Source organism: Ovis canadensis, chromosome 4 (genome assembly GCF_042477335.2).
Source record: "Ovis canadensis isolate MfBH-ARS-UI-01 breed Bighorn chromosome 4, ARS-UI_OviCan_v2, whole genome shotgun sequence".
Classification (NCBI taxonomy): domain Eukaryota; kingdom Metazoa; phylum Chordata; class Mammalia; order Artiodactyla; family Bovidae; genus Ovis; species Ovis canadensis.
Genome location: NC_091248.1, coordinates 128167724 through 128184712, shown reverse-complemented (window position 1 = coordinate 128184712; position 16989 = coordinate 128167724). Strand labels below are relative to the sequence as shown.

Below are 16989 nucleotides of genomic sequence, written 5' to 3'. Positions count from 1 at the left end.
CTTTAGGGTGATGTTCCTGCCAGGTAGAATCACTTTTGTGGCATTGTCCACACCGATGTTCACTCAAAAATTCCTATCCTAGGAAAGGAGACACTCAAAAGGCCATTTTATTTAAAAATGCCTAAAAAGCAAGAGACAACTGGAGATAAGATTATTGGTCAAAAGTTGGAAATAAAAAGAGATCTCAGAAACCTAAAATGCTCTTCCTCACTGATGTTATAGCCCAGCCCTTGTTGGGGACAAGATGCTGGTGTCACAGAAACCTTTGGAAAACTACCATAGCCCAGAGCTATGGGATAGGATGTGTTCAGTTGCTCCGTCATGTCTGACTCTTTGTGACCCCATGGACTGCAGCCCTCCAGGTTCCTCTGTCCATGAGGATTCTCCAGGTAAGAATACTGGAGTAGGTTGCCATGCCCTCCTCCAGGGGACCTCCCCATCCCAAGGATTGAACCCAGGTCTCCTGCATTGCAGGCAGATTCTTTACTGACTGTGCTAACCAGGGAAGCTCAAGAAGACTGGAGTGGGTAGCTTATCTCTTCTCCAGGGTATCTTCCTGACCCAGGATCTCCTGCATTGCAGGCAGATTCTTTACCAGCTGAGCTACCAGGGAATCAGCATAGGATAGGATATGCAGTGACTGCATACCCATCAGTTCACTGGTTAATGTTGCTGTCTCTTTAAGTCATCACCACTGGGCCCTCCCCTCCCTGAGCTTCTTGAGCTTGGAGTGGCACAGAGACTTCCTCGTTGGTGGGGAGGAAACCAGTCACTGCACCCACAGCCAAGGGCAGGCAGCAGATCAGGAGCTTCTTGGATCTAACGTTAGAGCCTATCACCAATTCTGCAGGAAAGGTGAGTGTAAGGGGAAGGGAGTCAGTCTGGGAGTAGGACCTGTGGGCAACAGGAAGAGCCCATGTGAAACTGACTAGCGAGCATGTGCATTCTAGTAAGTATGAGAAAGGGAAGCAAGACCTAGAGACAGTAACTTCGCATGTGTAGGTTAGTAAGGATGTTTTGCGTGTCAAATAGAGTAAGTTCAGAAGTGGTAAGCATCACTCTCCAGCTCTTGTTGCACATGCTCCTGTTGTTTAGTCATTCAGTCGTGTCTAACTCTTTGCAACCTCGGGACTGTAGCCCACCAGTCTCCTCTGTCCTCCACTATCTCCCGGAGTTTGCTCAAAATTCACGTTCCTTGAATCAGTGATGCTACGTGATGCACATACTCTTGAAAGTGAAAGTGAAGTCACACAGTCATGTCCGACTCTTTGCAACCCCATGGACTGTAGCCCACCAGGCTCCTCCATCTATGAAATTTTCCAGGCAGGAGTACTGGAGTGGGTTGCCATTTCCTACTTCAGGGGATCCTCCTGACCCAGGAATCAAGCCCACATCTTTTGTGTCTCCTGCATTTGCAGCAAGATTCTTACCACTGAGACACCTGGGAAGCCCCTCTCCTTCCCTAGTCCCCTAGTAAAAAAGAAAGGCGATTGCTAGGACTACTGCAGACACCAAAACACATTTTCAAAGTCAACAAACACCCCCCAAAAGCATGTTCAGCAAAGGCAAAAGGTACTCCTGGGGACTTATAAGGAAAGCTAACCTCAGAACAAGTTACAAAGTGAAAACTCTGTAATTCTCCTAAAACCTCCACTCTCCTTAGCACTATCCACAATAGTGCAGGAAACAACTAAGGTTATGAACTTGGTCCTCACCCCTTGCCCTACAGGGACTCTTGAATATCTTCTCCCCAAGTCAAGCTGGGCTTTGTGGGCTGCTGTACCATGTTAATTTCCTCATCCCAACTGTGTACTGAAGGTGTGGGACTAGGATAACTGATTCAAAAACAAGTCATGGGCTGAATGATTAAAAATAATTTGGCATGGAGGGGAACTTACTATTTTTAAGTACAGATATAGGAATATAAATCTAAGAAATACACATTTTTATATATTGTGAATCACCACAATGGCATTTCTGCAGCCATAAAATAAAAATTGGAGCAATATGGCAGGTGTGTATAATATTAAGAAAAAACACAGACTGTGAATAGTGTATGTGATAGCATTGCAGCTACATAAAAATGTGCATTGCACATGGACAATAAGATCAAAGGAACTATAGAAAATAAAAAGTATTGCAAAAGATAAAAATACATACATGTCTAACAATCTCCTAAATAATTCCAAAAGATGCCAGGTTCAATGAGTACTGGACTAGCTAAATAAATCTCGACCCCTTGAAGTTTTAAAAGAAAGGATTGTACAAGTTTTATTTTTTCCAATAACTGCATACCTTTGTAACCCCAGATTTTAGCTGTTAAGAACCTCAGAAGAACTTTCCAAATTCCATTCCAAACTTTGCAGGAAGTTCCAAAGGGCATACCCAAAAGTTTTGTGGATTCCCTGCAGCACACTTTCTCATTTCCACCTTTGACGGGGACATCTTGCTTCAGGTAAAGTCTTTCTCCTGGTTGTGAATCTTGTAGCTCTTTCTTCATGTCACTTCTGGTGTCAATTAAGGGAGCCTGTTGATTTCTAGACACAAAATAACTAATCACATCAAAGGATTTGCCCCTGGGACAAACTTTACTGAAAGCTTTGGAGGGTGAGGGGGTGCAGGAGAGATACTGCAGAAATGCAAACAGTTTTGGCTTGAGTTCTGGACAAAACTGCCCTCTGAGCTCTTTGAGACGGGTTATTGAGCCAGTCTCTCTCTTTGCTTTTCCTTTGTTGTTGGAGCCAATGGGGGAGAACACTGTTATCTGTAAGAACCAGGTGGCGACGTGAAGAGGCAGACTTTGAAATGGGCGGTAAAGCTAACCTGAGTCCTGTATATGTGTATGTATAAAACACCTACTTTACCCAATCATCTATTGATGGACATTTAGGTTGCTTTCCTATCTTGGTTATTATTAATAATGCTGCTATGAATATTGGAGAGCATACATCTTTCTGAATTAGTGTTTTCGTTTCCTTTGGATATATACCCAGAGGTAAAACTGCTAGATCATATGCAAGTTCTATTTTAAATTTTTCAAGGACCCACCATACTGTTTTCTGCCATTACTGTAGCAACTGACATTCCCACTCAGGGCACTAGGGCTCCCTTTTCTCTACATCCTCGCCAACACGTGTTATTTCTTGTGTTCTGATGACAGCCATTCTGACAGCGGTGCCCCGTGCCTCTTGTACCAGAATATCTGTTTTCTTCCTCAAATTAGGAAATTATTCAATTATAATTTCACCAAACACATTTTGACCCACTTCTCTCTCGTCTCTTCCTATAACGTACACTTGATGTTGTCCCAGAGGACCCATAAACTATCATCCATTGTTTAAACGTGTTTTCCTTTTTGCTGTTCTGGTTAGGTGATTTCCATTCTTCTGTCTTACGTGTTCTTCTCTGTCACCTCAGCTGGCTTGAATTCCTTCTAGCATGTTTTTCATTTCCGTTATCATAATTGTCAGCTCTGACTGGTTTTTATATTTTCTAGTTCTTTGCTGAAGTTTCCACTGTGTTCAGCTGTTGTTTCCTCAAGTTCAGTTAGCATTTTTACTACTGTTGCCTTGGACTCTTTGGCAAGCAAATTATCTGTCTCTGTTTTCTCATTCTTTCATTTAAAATGTATGCCTCTGTTTTCTCATTTTCTTTAACTTCCTCAGTCTGCTGGCATGAAGTTAGGTGAACGGTCACCTACCCTGTCTTGAAGGCATGTCCTTCGTGGAAGTGTCCCTTTGCAGTGTGCATGTGCCTGGTGGCTTTGGTGGGAGAGCTGGACCAGAAGTGAGTGGTGACTGCATCTTCTCCCAGGGTGTGCTGGCAGCCACCACAGTGGTGGGAGGTAGGGCTGGAGTCGGAGGGGCTACAGCCAGAGCCAGGTGCCAGCCAGGGCTTCTCCTAGGCTCCATACCAGTTGCCACCCTATTGTGGGAGGAGTCGAAAGCCAAGTGGCAGGAGTGGGAGTCTTAAGGGAGCTTAATCTTCCCCCAGATTGATGACTGTCTTCACCTTGGCTGGGGGCATAGCCATGGCCTGAGGGCTTGGGGCCTCACTTCTGAGCTGGTTTCATTTTTTCAGTACCAAGGGGTACACATCAAGGCAGGATGGGGAACCAAAGAGTTGGAGCCAGACCACAGAGCTTTCTCTGCTCCTTCCCTGGTGCTCACCTACCACTGGCAGTGGTGGCCTCTGCCTTTGAGGGGAGCAGTAGTGGATGGAGTAGGATCCTGGGCGCTGGGAGGTGCTCTGGGGGCAGTCCTGGCAGGCTGGCCAGAGCACCAAGCAGTGTTCAATCTACTGCCTCTGCACTGGGACTGAGGGCAAGCAAGCTGTACATGCTCTTCAACACCAGGGTCTCAGTATCTTACAGCCCCTACAATAAGCCCTACTGATTTCCAGACCAGCTAAGGGGCTCATCTTGACACGGAGTAAATGTTATCATCTCCCCTCTGCTCTCTGCATTTGGCGGCCCTGAGAAGACAAAACCAAGCTTACCAGGTGTTCTCCCAGCATCATCCCAACCCCAGACTAGGCTCCTCCAAATGTCTTTGCTGAACATTTCCTCCAATCTCTTTCCAATGCCCCCAGGGAAGGCAGGAACTACGACCTTCTCACTGTAGGGTCACCAGCATTTTAGACCTGGCCTGACACTCTGTAGGCAGATACACCTATTTGATGAAAGAGTGAATGAACAAATTGTGTCTGGGATTCTTTCAGGTAATCATGGGAGGACGGAAGGTGGCAGGAGATGAAGAAAATGCCTATGGTAAGAACACGTCTCACAATGCGTATCTGCCCCCAAGTGTGAACCCTGGATGGTAGGGGGATGGGCTAATTCAAGACTGAACAAGAGAAGCCGAGAGGTGACTCGATGCTGGGGTGAAGCAGCAAGAGCCCTGGGGCTGGCGCTTCACCTGGATCTTTGTCCCCGCCCTGCTGTGAGATATCAACTTCTTTGACTGACCTGTATCTCTGTTTCCAAAATAAAATGAATAAACAGAAGTGGATGTAGAGGGCATCAAGTCGTGTATTAGAGGGAACATGGTTCACCAGGTAGAAGGTGTTAGGGAACAAGGATGGAGGGCTACACAAGTGTCTTATTAGGCCTCAGGTTTAAGAGACAAGAGAGGAGGAGGGAGGCAGGAAGGGAAGGAAGAGAGTTGATTTCATCTTATTTTCTGACAGTGTCCTATGAGGACAGTGCTACAGTATTGATTGCGTTTGTGTTTACCACTTAGATTAAGCAGCTCCCCAGGGTTACAAGGCTGGTAGAGGAGAGGTCTATGATTCAAACCCCGGCCTTGGGACTCTAGATAGCCCTCCTGGCTGGGCCCACTGCCCCACCTCTTTCTCCAGTGGGACAGTATCAGGGAAAATAAGACAGAAATTGACATTGGGGACCAGCTCTGCACAGCCTGGATGACAGATCATATCAGACGAAGTAATGGCCTGTATTACAAAGGGGCATCCTCTAGAGAGACGTTCAGCAGCTGCTGGACAGGTGCACGTGTGACGCCAAAGACCAGAGAAACAGACGGGTAGAGACCCCTTGGAGTGCCCAGATCTCACACCAGGTCACTCAGTAAAGGTCTGGCCCCAAACACAACCATGGAAGCGCTCTGTTCTCCTTTGCTCGCAAGGCATCCAGGAGACCCGGGGACCGAGACATGTTGCTCTCAGGTTCCGAAGCTTACAGACCACCGGTGCCCACAGGTTTCCAGGAGTCCAGGTCCGCCCTGCAGGAGCGCAGGCTGCGCCTCCTCCTGGCCGGGAGGTCAGGGACCGGGAAGAGCGCCACGGGCAACAGCATCCTCCAGCGGAAGCACTTCCTCTCCAGGCTCGCGGCCACGGCGGTGACCAGCGCCTGCGCCACGGGGAGCTGCCGCTGGGCCTCGTGGGACGTGGAAGTCCTCGACACCCCCGACCTCTTCAGCCCCGAGGTCGCCCAGGCAGACCCGGGCTTCGAGGAGAGAGGCCGCTGCTACCTGCTGTCGGCCCCGGGGCCCCACGCCGTGCTCCTGGTGACCCAGCTCGGCCGCTTCACCGCCCAGGACCTGCGGGCCTGGCGCGGGGTGAAGGCGCTCTTCGGGGCGGGCATCGCGGCGCGCGCCGTCGTGGTCTTCACCCGCAGGGAGGACCTGGAGGGGGGCTCGCTGCAGCAGTACGTGCGCGACACCGACAACCGCGCGCTCCGGGAGCTGGTGGCCGAGTGCGGGGGCCGCTGCTGCGCCTTCGACAACCGAGCGGCCGACGGGGAGCGGGAGGCGCAGGTCGGGGAGCTGATGGGGCTGGTGGAGGAGCTGGTGAGGGACCACGGCGGCGCCCCCTACACCAACGACGTGTACCGCCTGGCGCAGACCCTGGGCGGGCTGAGCCCCGAGGAGAGGCTGCGCAGGGTGGCAGAGCGACTGGCCGCCCGCGCGCCGACGTGGCCCCTGGCCGGGCTGTGGTGGTGGCCCAAGCCAGCGCCGGGAATCCGGTATAAGCTGGGCCTGGCGGCCCTGCTGGGTGCCCTATTCCTGCTGTACCTACTCTGCAGGCGCTGGCCCGAGGCGGTGACTGCGTGACCTTCTTGCAGATCACCTGGCAAAAAAGGACCTGGACACTTGGATCTGAAGGGGTATTTCAAAGGAATCAGAGTTTTCAGAAATTTCATGTTTACTCCAGCACATAGTTTAAATAAAGTTGTACCACTTTAAAACATCCTTTAAAATGTGTTTAGTTATCTTGATGTATTGGTCATCTGTGAGAATCGCAAAATGACTGGCAGTTTTCAGTAGAAAATAGATTCATAGCAAAGGGAAAACCCACTCTTTATTTTGAGCTTGTGTGTGTGTGTTTGCTGGTTTGTTTAGACACTGCCTTCCTCTCTTTGGACTGCTATTTTAAAGAGAGAGAGAGAGTCTGAGTGGCTTAAAAACAACAGACATTTATTCCTCACAGTTCTGGAGGCTGGAAGTCCACGATCATGGTCGGGTTTGGGGGAGAGTCCTCTCTGAGATTGCAGAATGCCAACTTCTGACTGTGCCCTCACACTCATTTAGAACAAGGCACTAAGTCCAATCATGAGGAATCTACCCTCCTGACCTAAGACCCTCCCAATAACACCACCTCCTAGCACCCTCCTCTCCAGACTAGGTTTTCAACCTGTGAATGTTGAGGAGGGGAGGGGGCGGACACAAACATTCAGACCATAGCCTACACAGACTCTTCTTGATATTTCCTAGTTCTTACAGGTAGTTATCTCCCTTCAGTGATCCTTGCAGATTTTTATTATCATCAAGGAAAGAGAAGTCACAGTCATACATGTTAAATTCCAGGTGACACTGCAAGTCACTCAGTCCTGTCCAACTGTTTGCAACCCCATGGACTAGATAGTCCATAGAATTCTCCAGGCCAGAATACTGGAGTGGGTAGCCTTTCCCTTCTCCAGGGGATCTTTCCAACCCAAGGATTCAATCCAGGTCTCCCCCATTGCAGGCAGATTCTTTACCAGCTGAGCCACCAGGGAAGCCCAAGAATACTGGAGCGGGTAGCCCACCTCCTCCTCCAGGGGATCTTCCCAACCCAGAGATCCAACCCAGGTCTGCCACAGTGCAGGAAGATTCTTTACCAGCTGAGCCACAAGGGAAACCAGTAAAGGTTTGGTCCCAAACACAACCGTGGAAGCGCTCTGTTCTCCTTTGCTCGCAAGGCGTCCAGGAGACCCGGGGACCGAGACATGTTGCTCTCAGATCCCGAAGCTTACAGACCACCGGTGCCCACAGGTTTCCAGGAGTTCAGGTCCGCCCTGCAGGAGCGCAGGCTGCGCCTCCTCCTGGCCGGGAGGTCAGGGACCGGGAAGAGCGCCACGGGCAACAGCATCCTCCAGCGGAAGCACTTCCTCTCCAGGCTCGCGGCCACGGCGGTGACCAGCGCCTGCGCCACGGGGAGCTGCCGCTGGGCCTCGTGGGACGTGGAAGTCCTCGACACCCCCGACCTCTTCAGCCCCGAGGTCGCCCAGGCAGACCCGGGCTTCGAGGAGAGAGGCCGCTGCTACCTGCTGTCGGCCCCGGGGCCCCACGCCGTGCTCCTGGTGACCCAGCTCGGCCGCTTCACCGCCCAGGACCTGCGGGCCTGGCGCGGGGTGAAGGCGCTCTTCGGGGCGGGCATCGCGGCGCGCGCCGTCGTGGTCTTCACCCGCAGGGAGGACCTGGAGGGGGGCTCGCTGCAGCAGTACGTGCGCGACACCGACAACCGCGCGCTCCGGGAGCTGGTGGCCGAGTGCGGGGGCCGCTGCTGCGCCTTCGACAACCGAGTGGCCGACGGGGAGCGGGAGGCACAGGTCGGGGAGCTGATGGGGCTGGTGGAGGAGCTGGTGAGGGACCACGGCGGCGCCCCCTACACCAACGACGTGTACCGCCTGGCGCAGACCCTGGGCGGGCTGAGCCCCGAGGAGAGGCTGCGCAGGGTCTCCGAGCGACTGGCCGCTGGCCGGGCTGTGGCGGTGGCCCAAGGCAGCACCTGGGACCTGGTGTAAGCTGGGCCTGGCTGCCCTGCTGGGTGCCCTGTTCCTGCTGTACCTGCTCTGCAGGTAGCTGCCTGATGCCTTTGGTGAGGTCAGTCCTGACACATTGTTAATAACACTTCGTCCCTTGCAGTGATAATCACGGACATCTCAGGTGCTCTGCTGCTTCAGGGCATGTATTCCCTTCTTTTCTCCCTCACGTTGCCTAATCTACCAACCTCAGAGGCATGCCAGGCAAATCTCCCACCTGAAACCTTCCTCTGTTACCTGGTGGTCCCTGAACTCCCCACTTTGCAGAGCCTAAAAGCCACTGTTAATTTTAGGTGTTTTCCACCTTGCCTCAGACTGCCTTTGACTCCGTCCTGTCATTGAACTGTTTTTAATCCTGAAAGGAGATGAGGACCATTTGCTCTCTTACCCCCTGGACTCCCCGGTGAACCAAGGGCAGAACTGAGGCAGGGTCTGAGTACATATTGATTTGCTTGAACTGAAATGAATGGAAGAAATAAATGTACTGTACAGTCACATTGTGTTCAAAGAAATCAGTATTTGCAGATGTTTCTTCATCCACTTTATATACACATTGAACACAGATGCTGCTGTCTCATTCCTGACCCCACCAACAAACAACCATGTACCCACACACTCACTCAGGTGTGTGATGGCAAGGAGAGAAGACATTAGTGCAGACCTGGCCCTCTGTACCGGCAGGGAATTGTCGCCCCCCAGCAGCTTAAATGCAGATGTTTCTGCACATCCAAAGAGACTGTCATTGGAGACTTGGTTCCCTAGGGCCCATGGAGGTCCTCCAGAAAGTCTCCTCCCAAGAAGGAGTTTTCCCACTAGCTGACCAACTCACAGGGAAAGCAAGGGTATGGCTTTTCAATTCGGGGATAAATTTAAAGATTTAAGTGGATTGGAGATTTTTACTTTATGTGAATCTCAAAAGGGAAATATGTCTTTGTGGGCTGAGAGCTGGTGATACGATTGTGGGGTAGAGAGTCACCCCTGTGCCAGGCATGCCTGGAAAAATCAGCTGTCTGGTGCAGACAAGTGAGCCAGGTTAGCCTGTATCATCAGTCCTAGGTGTGACTCCCTATCTCTTTATTCACATTTGCTTTATCCCCAACACCACCGTCTTCACACACCAACAGAAGCCTATCTCTAATATAGCTATGCACTTCCAGGTCTCTCCCTACAGTATCCTCTGCCTCTTGCCTACCCAGCCAGAGATTCTCAAGGTTACTGATGACCTCAGATCACTAAGTGAAAGTTGCTCAGTTGTGTCCAACTCTTTGTGACCCCATGGACTATACAGTCCATGCAATTCTCCAGGCCACAATACCGGAGTGGGTAGCCTTTCTCTTTTCCAGGGCACCCTCCCAACCAGGGATCAAACCCAGGTCTCCCACATTACAGGCAGATTCTTTACCAGCTGAACCACCAGGGAAGCCCTGAGATCACTAAAGAGACGTGTGAAAAGAAAAAAATGATCTGCAACAACTGGGCCCACAAACCCTGTGAGGCCCTCAAACCCTGTGAGGGTTTGTGAGGCCCACAAACCCTGCACGGATGCCATTGCAAACACTAACAGGAACACCAATGCCCAATGCTGAGGCTTGAAATTTCCTCAGCTGCAAAGGCCATTTTGGCTTAAGGAGTTGTGTGCGGATCTCAGCAGAGGTCCTGATAGGGGATTTTGCTTTTCTTCTTGTTCACTTTTCAATACACTCTTAGAGTAAACAGAGAAATATCCTTCCATTGTCACTCCGAAGAAATATCACCAGGGATGGTGACTGGTGAAAATAAATGTGAAAAAAGAATGAAAATAGAGTGACAAAGTGCCCCATGTGAACAATGGGTAGTTTTAATCTATGAGTCAAATAATGAGAAACATCTGATTCTTGCTCTTACGTTGGGAAGGAATGACGGCTAGGAAGTTCCTAAGTGACCCTGGTTGAGCTGATGGGCATGTGGGGAGGAACATGCCAGTGATCCCAGAAGGCAGGCAATCACCTAGTTCAACACTAGAGAGCTGTCTGTATATATGTGGGATATACACAAGAGGATAAGGAATGCCATGAAGAATGTCTGTAACAGATTAATGGATAGAAACAACATATAGTGCTGGGACCACTGGATATTCACAGGCAAAATAGTAAATTTGTATGTTTATCTTGCACGATATAAAACCATTAACTCAAAATGGATCAAAGACCTAAACATAAGAGTTAAAACTATAAAACTCTTAGAAGAAAACACGTGCAAATCTTCATGACCATGTATCGGACAACAGTTTCTAGTATATGACATCAAAAGCACCAAAGAAAAACAGGTGTTATATTTAATAAAAATTTAAAACATTTTCCCATTAAATAACACTATCTAGAAAGTGAAAAGACAGCCTAAAGAATGGGAGAAAATATTTGCCAACCTGATAAAGATCTCATATCCAGAATACATAATGAACTCTTACAACTCTACAACAAGAAGACAAATAATCCAATTTTTAAATGAGTGAAAGATTTGATTAGCAGTTTCTTCAGATAAGATAGACAAATGGCCAATAAACAAATTTTAAAAAATGAACATCATTTGCCATTCAATTCAGTTCAGTTCACTCGCTCAGTTGTGTCCAACTCTTTGCAACCCCATGAATCGCAGCACACAAGGCCTCCCTGTCCATCACAAACTCCCGGAGTTCACTCAGACTCACGCCCATCAAGTCAGTGACGCCAACCAGCCATCTCATCAACTGTCGTCCCCTTCTCCTCCTGCCCCTAATCCCTCCCAGCATCAGAGTCTTTTCCAATGAGCCAACTCTTCTCATCAGGTGGCCAAAGTCCTGGAGTTTCAGCTTTAGCATCATTCTTGCCAAAGAAATCCCAGGGCTGATCTCCTTTAGAGTGGACTGGTTGGATCTCCTTGCAGTCCAAGGGACTCTCAAGAGTCTTCTCCAACACCACAGCTCAAAAGCATCAATTCTTGGTGCTCAGCTTTCTTCACAGTCCAACTCTCACATCCATACATGACCACTGGATAAACCATAGCCTTGACTAGACGGACCTTTGTTGGAAAAGTAATGTCTCTGCTTTTGAATATGCTATCTAGGTTGATCATAACTTTTCTTCCAAGGAGTAAGCATCTTTCAATTTCATGGCTGCAGTCACCATCTGCAGTGATTTTGGAGGCCAAAAAAATAAAATCTGACAATGTTTCCACTGTTTCCCCATCTATTTCCCATGAAGTGATGGGACCAGATGCCATAATCTTCATTTTCTGAATGTTGGGCTTTAAGTCAACTTTTTCACTCTCCACTTTCACTTTCATCAAGAAGCTTTTTAGTTCCTCTTCACTTTCTGCCATAAGGGTGGTGTCATCTGCATATCTGAGGTTACTGATATTTCTCCCAGCAGTCTTGATTCCAGCTTGTGCTTCTCACAACCCAGAGTTTCTCATGATGTACTCTGCATAGAAGTTAAATAAGCAGGGTAACAATATACAGCCTTGAGGTACTCCTTTTCCTCTTTGGAACCAGTCTGTTGTTCCATGTCCAGTTCTAGCTGTTGCTTCCTGAACTGCATATAGGTTTCTCAAGAGGGAGGTCAAGTGGTCTGGTATTCCCATCTCTCGAAGAATTTTCCACATTTTATTGTGATCCACACAGTCAAAGGCTTTAGCATAGTCAATAAAGCAGAAATAGTTGTTTTTCTGGAACTCTCTTGCTTTTTCCATGATCCAGTGGATGTTGGCAATTTGATCTCTGGTTCCTCTGCCTCTTCTAAAACCAGCTTGAACATCTGGAAGTTCCCGGTTCACATATTTGTCATTGGAGAAATGCAAATCAAAACAAGATACCACTTCATACTCCCTGGGGTTTTTTTAAAGAGAAAAAAAATAACAAATACTGATAAGTATGTGGATAAACTTAACCCTTGTCCACTGCTGGTGAGAATGTAAAATGATGCAACTGCTGTAGGAAACAGTTTGGCATTGCCTCAAAAAGTTAAACATAGATTACCATATGATGCAGTAATTTCACTTCCTAGATATATATCCAAAGGACTGACAATGCATGTTCAGTCCAAAAAAATTCTACATGAATGGTAAAGTATCATTATTCATAATAGTAAAATAAAACAGAAACAACCCAAATGGACAACTAATGAATGGACACACACACACACACACAATGTATATATACATATAATGGAGTATTACTTAGCCATAAAAAGGGATGGAGTAGGGACTTCCATGGTGGTCCAGTGGTTAAGAATCCACTCCAAAGCAGGGGACACAGGTATGATCTCTAGTTTTTAAACTAAGATTTCACAGGCCATGGAACAGCTAAGACTGGGCTCGACAATTACTGAGCCTTCCTGTCCACAGCCCATGTTCCACAACTAGAGAGCCTGTGTGCCACAACAACTGAAGCTGCATGCCACAACTAGGGAGATCAGGCACACAATGAAGATTCCATGTGCTGCAACTAAGACCTGATACAGTGAATAAATAAACAAATATTTTCAAAAAGGAATGGAGTACAGTTACATGCAACAATATGAATAAGCTTTGAAAGCATTATGCTAAGTGAAAGAAGCCAGGGGAAAGATCACATGAAGATATGATTGCATTTACATGAAACATCCAAAAGCAAGAATGGGCTCATGAGAGTGTTGTCAACAAGGTTTTAGCTTTAGTTGCTTGTACTCTGTTAACATTTATATTCAGCTTCACTTTTTAAGCCTTTTTCCTCTGTGGTCCCCAAAAGGATGCTGAAACCCTAACACTATGAATGTGATCTTACTTGCAAATAAGGTCCTTGTAGATTTGATTGTTAAGGTAAGGCCATTGGGATGAGCTGTAATCCATACAAGTGGTCCTTATTACAAGAGGGGGATTGGGCACAGACACATGCATTGGAAAGACAGTCATATGAAGACAGAAACAGAGGTTGGAATAATGCTGCCTGGGGCCACTAGAAGCTAGAAGAGGCAAGGAAGGAGCCTTCCTAACAGCCTTCAGGAGGAGCATGGCCTTGCCAGCACATTCATTCTGGACTTCTGGCCTCTAGACCTGTGAGAGAATAAATTTCTGTTATTATAAGCCACTTCATTTGTGCTGCTTTGTTACGACAGTCCTAGGAAATGAACATGTCTTCCCTGTGGTGATTTTCTCTAGTTATCTGTGGTCAACACACGACGATTACTTCTTGTTGCCATTCAGGTAGATGAAATGGCAGGTCTTACATAGGTGTGGGTCAGCAGGACACTAGAGTGGAATGCAGGCTGCCTCCACATTAGTCTCCTTTGAGAATGGCATGGTGGTGGCAGCAATGACCTAGGGAGGACATGGATTCTGGAGGTCAGCTGCTAACCAAAACTAAATCAAGCTGAGACTCACTACAGAGCTGAGTGACATTCAAGTAAACCGTGATCATGAAGTAGCTGATGTGCAAGGGCAAACTCGGAAACAACAGGAGAACTTTACCTCCAACCCTACTTACATACTCGAAAAGGGAGTAGTGTCTGGATCCTATTCTTTAGACAGGGAGACAGAAATGGCAGATGCTTGAGAGCATGTCATGCTCTGCCTCCACGGTGGTTCAGAACCATCTCCAGACTGTTCATCAGAAATCAGAGGCCAGGAGGAAGGGACACAATATTTTCCAAGTGTTGAAAGAAAAGACAGAATGGGAAAGACTAGAGATCTCTTCAAGAAAATGAGAGATACAAAGGGAATATTTCATGCAAAGATGGGCACAATAAAGGACAGAAATGGTATGGACCTAACAGAAGCAGAAGATTTTAAGAAGACATGGCAGGAATACACAGGAGAACTGTACAAAAAGATCTTCATGACCCAGATAATCACGATGGTGTGATCACTCACCCAGAGCCAGACATCTTGGAATGTGAAGTCAAGTGGGCCTTAGGAAGCATCACTATGAATAAAGCTAGTGGAGGTGATAGAATTCCAACTGAGCTATTTCAAATTCTAAAAAATGATGCTGTGAAAGTGCGGCACTCAATATGCCAGCAAATTTGGAAAACTCAGCAGTAGCTACAGGACTAGAAAATGTCAGTATTCCTTCCATCCCAAAGAAGGCTAATGTCAAAGAATGTTCAAACTACTGCACAATTGCACTCATCTCACATGCTAATAAAGTAATGCTCAAAATTCTCCAAGCCAGGCTTCAATAGTACATGGACCGTGAACTTCAAGATGTTCTAGCTGGATTTAGAAAAGGCAGAGGAACCAGAGATCAAATTGCCTACATCCATCGGGTCATGGGAAAAGCAAAACTCCAGATAACATCTACTTCTGCTTTACTGATTATGCCAGAGCCTTTGACTGTGTAGATCACAACAAACTATGGAAAATTCTTCAAGAGATGGGAATACCAGATCACCTTACCTTACCTGCCTCCTAAGAAATCTGTATGCCAGTCAAAAAGCAACAGTTAGAACTGGATGTGGAACAACAGATTGGCTCCAAATTGGAAAAGGAGTACATTGAGGCTGCATATTGTCACCCTGCTTATTTAACTTATACACAGAGTACATCAAGCAAAATGCTGGGCTGGATGAAGCACAAGCTGGAATCAAGATTGCTGGGAGAAATATCAATAACCTCAGATATGCAGATGATACCACCATTATGGCAGAAAGTGAAGAGGAACTAAAAAGCCCATCGGTGAGGGTGAAAGAGGAAGCGAAAAAGCTGGCTTAAAGCTCAACATTCAGAAAACTAAGATCTTGGCTTCCAGTCCCATCACTCCATGGCAAATAGATGGAGAAACAATGGAAACAGTGAGAGACTTTCTTTTTGTGGTCTCCAAAATCACTGCAGATGGTGACTGCAGCCATGAAATTAAAAGATGTTTGCTCCTTGGAAGAAAAGCTATGACCAACCTAGATAACATATTAAAAAGCAGAGACACTACATTGCCAACAAAAGTCTGTCTAGTCAAAGCTATAGTTTTTCCAGTAGTCATGTATGGATGTGAGAGTTGGACCATAAAGAAGGCTGAGCATCAAACAATTGATACTTTTGCACTGTGGTGTTGGAGAAGATTCTGAAGAGTCCCTTAGACTGCCAGGAGATCAAGCCAGTCCATCCTAAAAGGAAATCAGTCTCGAATATTTATTGGAAGGACTGATGCTGAAGCTGAAACTCCAACACTTTGGCCATCTGATGTGAAGAACTGGCTAATTGGAAAAGATCCTGATGCTGGGAAAGATTGAAGGCTAGAGGAGAAGGGGATGACAGAAGATGAGATGTTTGTATGGCATCACCTACTCTTGGACATGAGTTTGAGCAAGCTCCGGAAGTTGGTGAAGGACAGGGAAGCCTGGCGTGCCATCCATGGGGTCGCAAAGAGTCAGACACAACTGAACGACTGAACTGAAAGAAAAGAGCTGTCAACCCAGAATCTATAACCAGGGAAACATCCTTCAACAATGAGAGGAAAATTAGTGCATTCTCAGGTAAAGGAACATTAACCAGGGGAATTTGCAACCAGCAGATCTAACTAAAAGAATGACCAACGGGATGTTCTGAAGCAGAAGGAAAGAGTAAAAGAAGACTTGGAGTACCAAGAAGGAAAAAAGTAGCAAAAAAAAAAAAAAAAGAGGGTAAGTAGACTTTCCTTTTCCTCTTGAGTTTTCTAAATTATGTTTAATGGTTTAAGAAAATATTATAACACTGATGGATGTGTTTCTAAATTTATGTAGAGGGAGGAAATTTTAGATAATTTTATTGTAAACAGGGAAAGTTAAAGGATGGAGGGGAAGTAAAGTTCTTTCTAACTGGTAAAATAATAATATAGGTGGACTGTGATAAGTTAAATACACATATTACAATACCCAAAACTGCCATTTAAAAAGTTATGCTGTATGCTAAGTTGCTTCAGTTGTGTCCAATTCTTTGCAACCCTATGGACTGTAGGACCGCCAGGCTCCTTTGTCCATGGGATTTCCCAGGCAAGAATATTGTAATGGGTTGCCACTTCCTTCTCTAGGGGATCTTCCCAACCCAGGATTTAAACTTGATTTTCCTGAATTGGCAGGTGTGGGTTCTTTACCACTGAGCCACCAAGGAAGCCCATAAGTCAAAATAGCAATCTAAAAATGGTCAACTACCCCACAGGAATGTAACGGGATAATAGAGAAATGAAAAATGGAGAAAACTTAAAGAATAATAAAATAAAATGGCAGACTTGTGTCCTAACATCTTGGTAATTATACTAAATGTAAGATATCTGAATACATCAATTAAAAGCAGAGATTGGCAGAGTATATTAAAACACACTCCAACTATGTACTTCTTACAAGAAAATTGTTTCAAATATGGTAGAAATAGGTTGAAAATAAAAGGGTGGAAAAGTTCAATCTACAAATATTAATCATACAGAAGACAGAAGAAATTACTAAATTAACATCAAATAAAATAGACTTTGGACTTCCCAGGTGGAGCTA

At 46.7% G+C, this 16989-nt stretch overlaps 2 protein-coding genes across 9 annotated transcripts in view; one reads left to right on the top strand and one right to left on the bottom strand.

Annotated features, from left to right (window-relative positions):
- LOC138439615 (GTPase IMAP family member 7-like) overlaps window positions 1-16989 on the bottom strand; it is a 566929-nt gene that overhangs the window by 18030 nt on the left and 531910 nt on the right. The window lies entirely within an intron of this gene.
- Window positions 704-6715, top strand: LOC138439618 (GTPase IMAP family member 1-like). 8 transcript variants are annotated; one of them, XM_069588687.1, is made up of 5 exons: window positions 736-855; window positions 2367-2455; window positions 3666-3786; window positions 4720-4768; window positions 5716-6715. In XM_069588687.1, exons 3-5 carry the CDS (start codon window positions 3715-3717, stop codon window positions 6567-6569), a joined length of 975 nt encoding a protein of 324 aa, XP_069444788.1. In that variant the 5' UTR covers window positions 736-855; window positions 2367-2455; window positions 3666-3714; the 3' UTR covers window positions 6570-6715. The 8 variants fall into 8 exon arrangements, with proteins under 8 accessions (XP_069444792.1, XP_069444794.1, XP_069444793.1 ...); XM_069588686.1 differs by having other exon boundaries at window positions 738-855; window positions 2310-2455; XM_069588693.1 differs by lacking the exon at window positions 3666-3786 and having other exon boundaries at window positions 713-855; window positions 2310-2455.

What these genes read in the sequence shown, in the direction of transcription:
- LOC138439618 (XM_069588687.1), top strand. Translation starts at nt 3,715, where the DNA reads ATGTCCTTCGTGGAAGTGTCCCTTTGCAGTGTGCATGTGCCTGGTGGC. An exon ending in GTGGGAGAGCTGGACCAGAA is followed by an intron (nt 3,787 to 4,719) that starts GTGAGTGGTGAC and finishes GGATTCTTTCAG; the next exon opens with GTAATCATGGGAGGACGGAA. An exon ending in AGATGAAGAAAATGCCTATG is followed by an intron (nt 4,769 to 5,715) that starts GTAAGAACACGT and finishes CGGTGCCCACAG; the next exon opens with GTTTCCAGGAGTCCAGGTCC.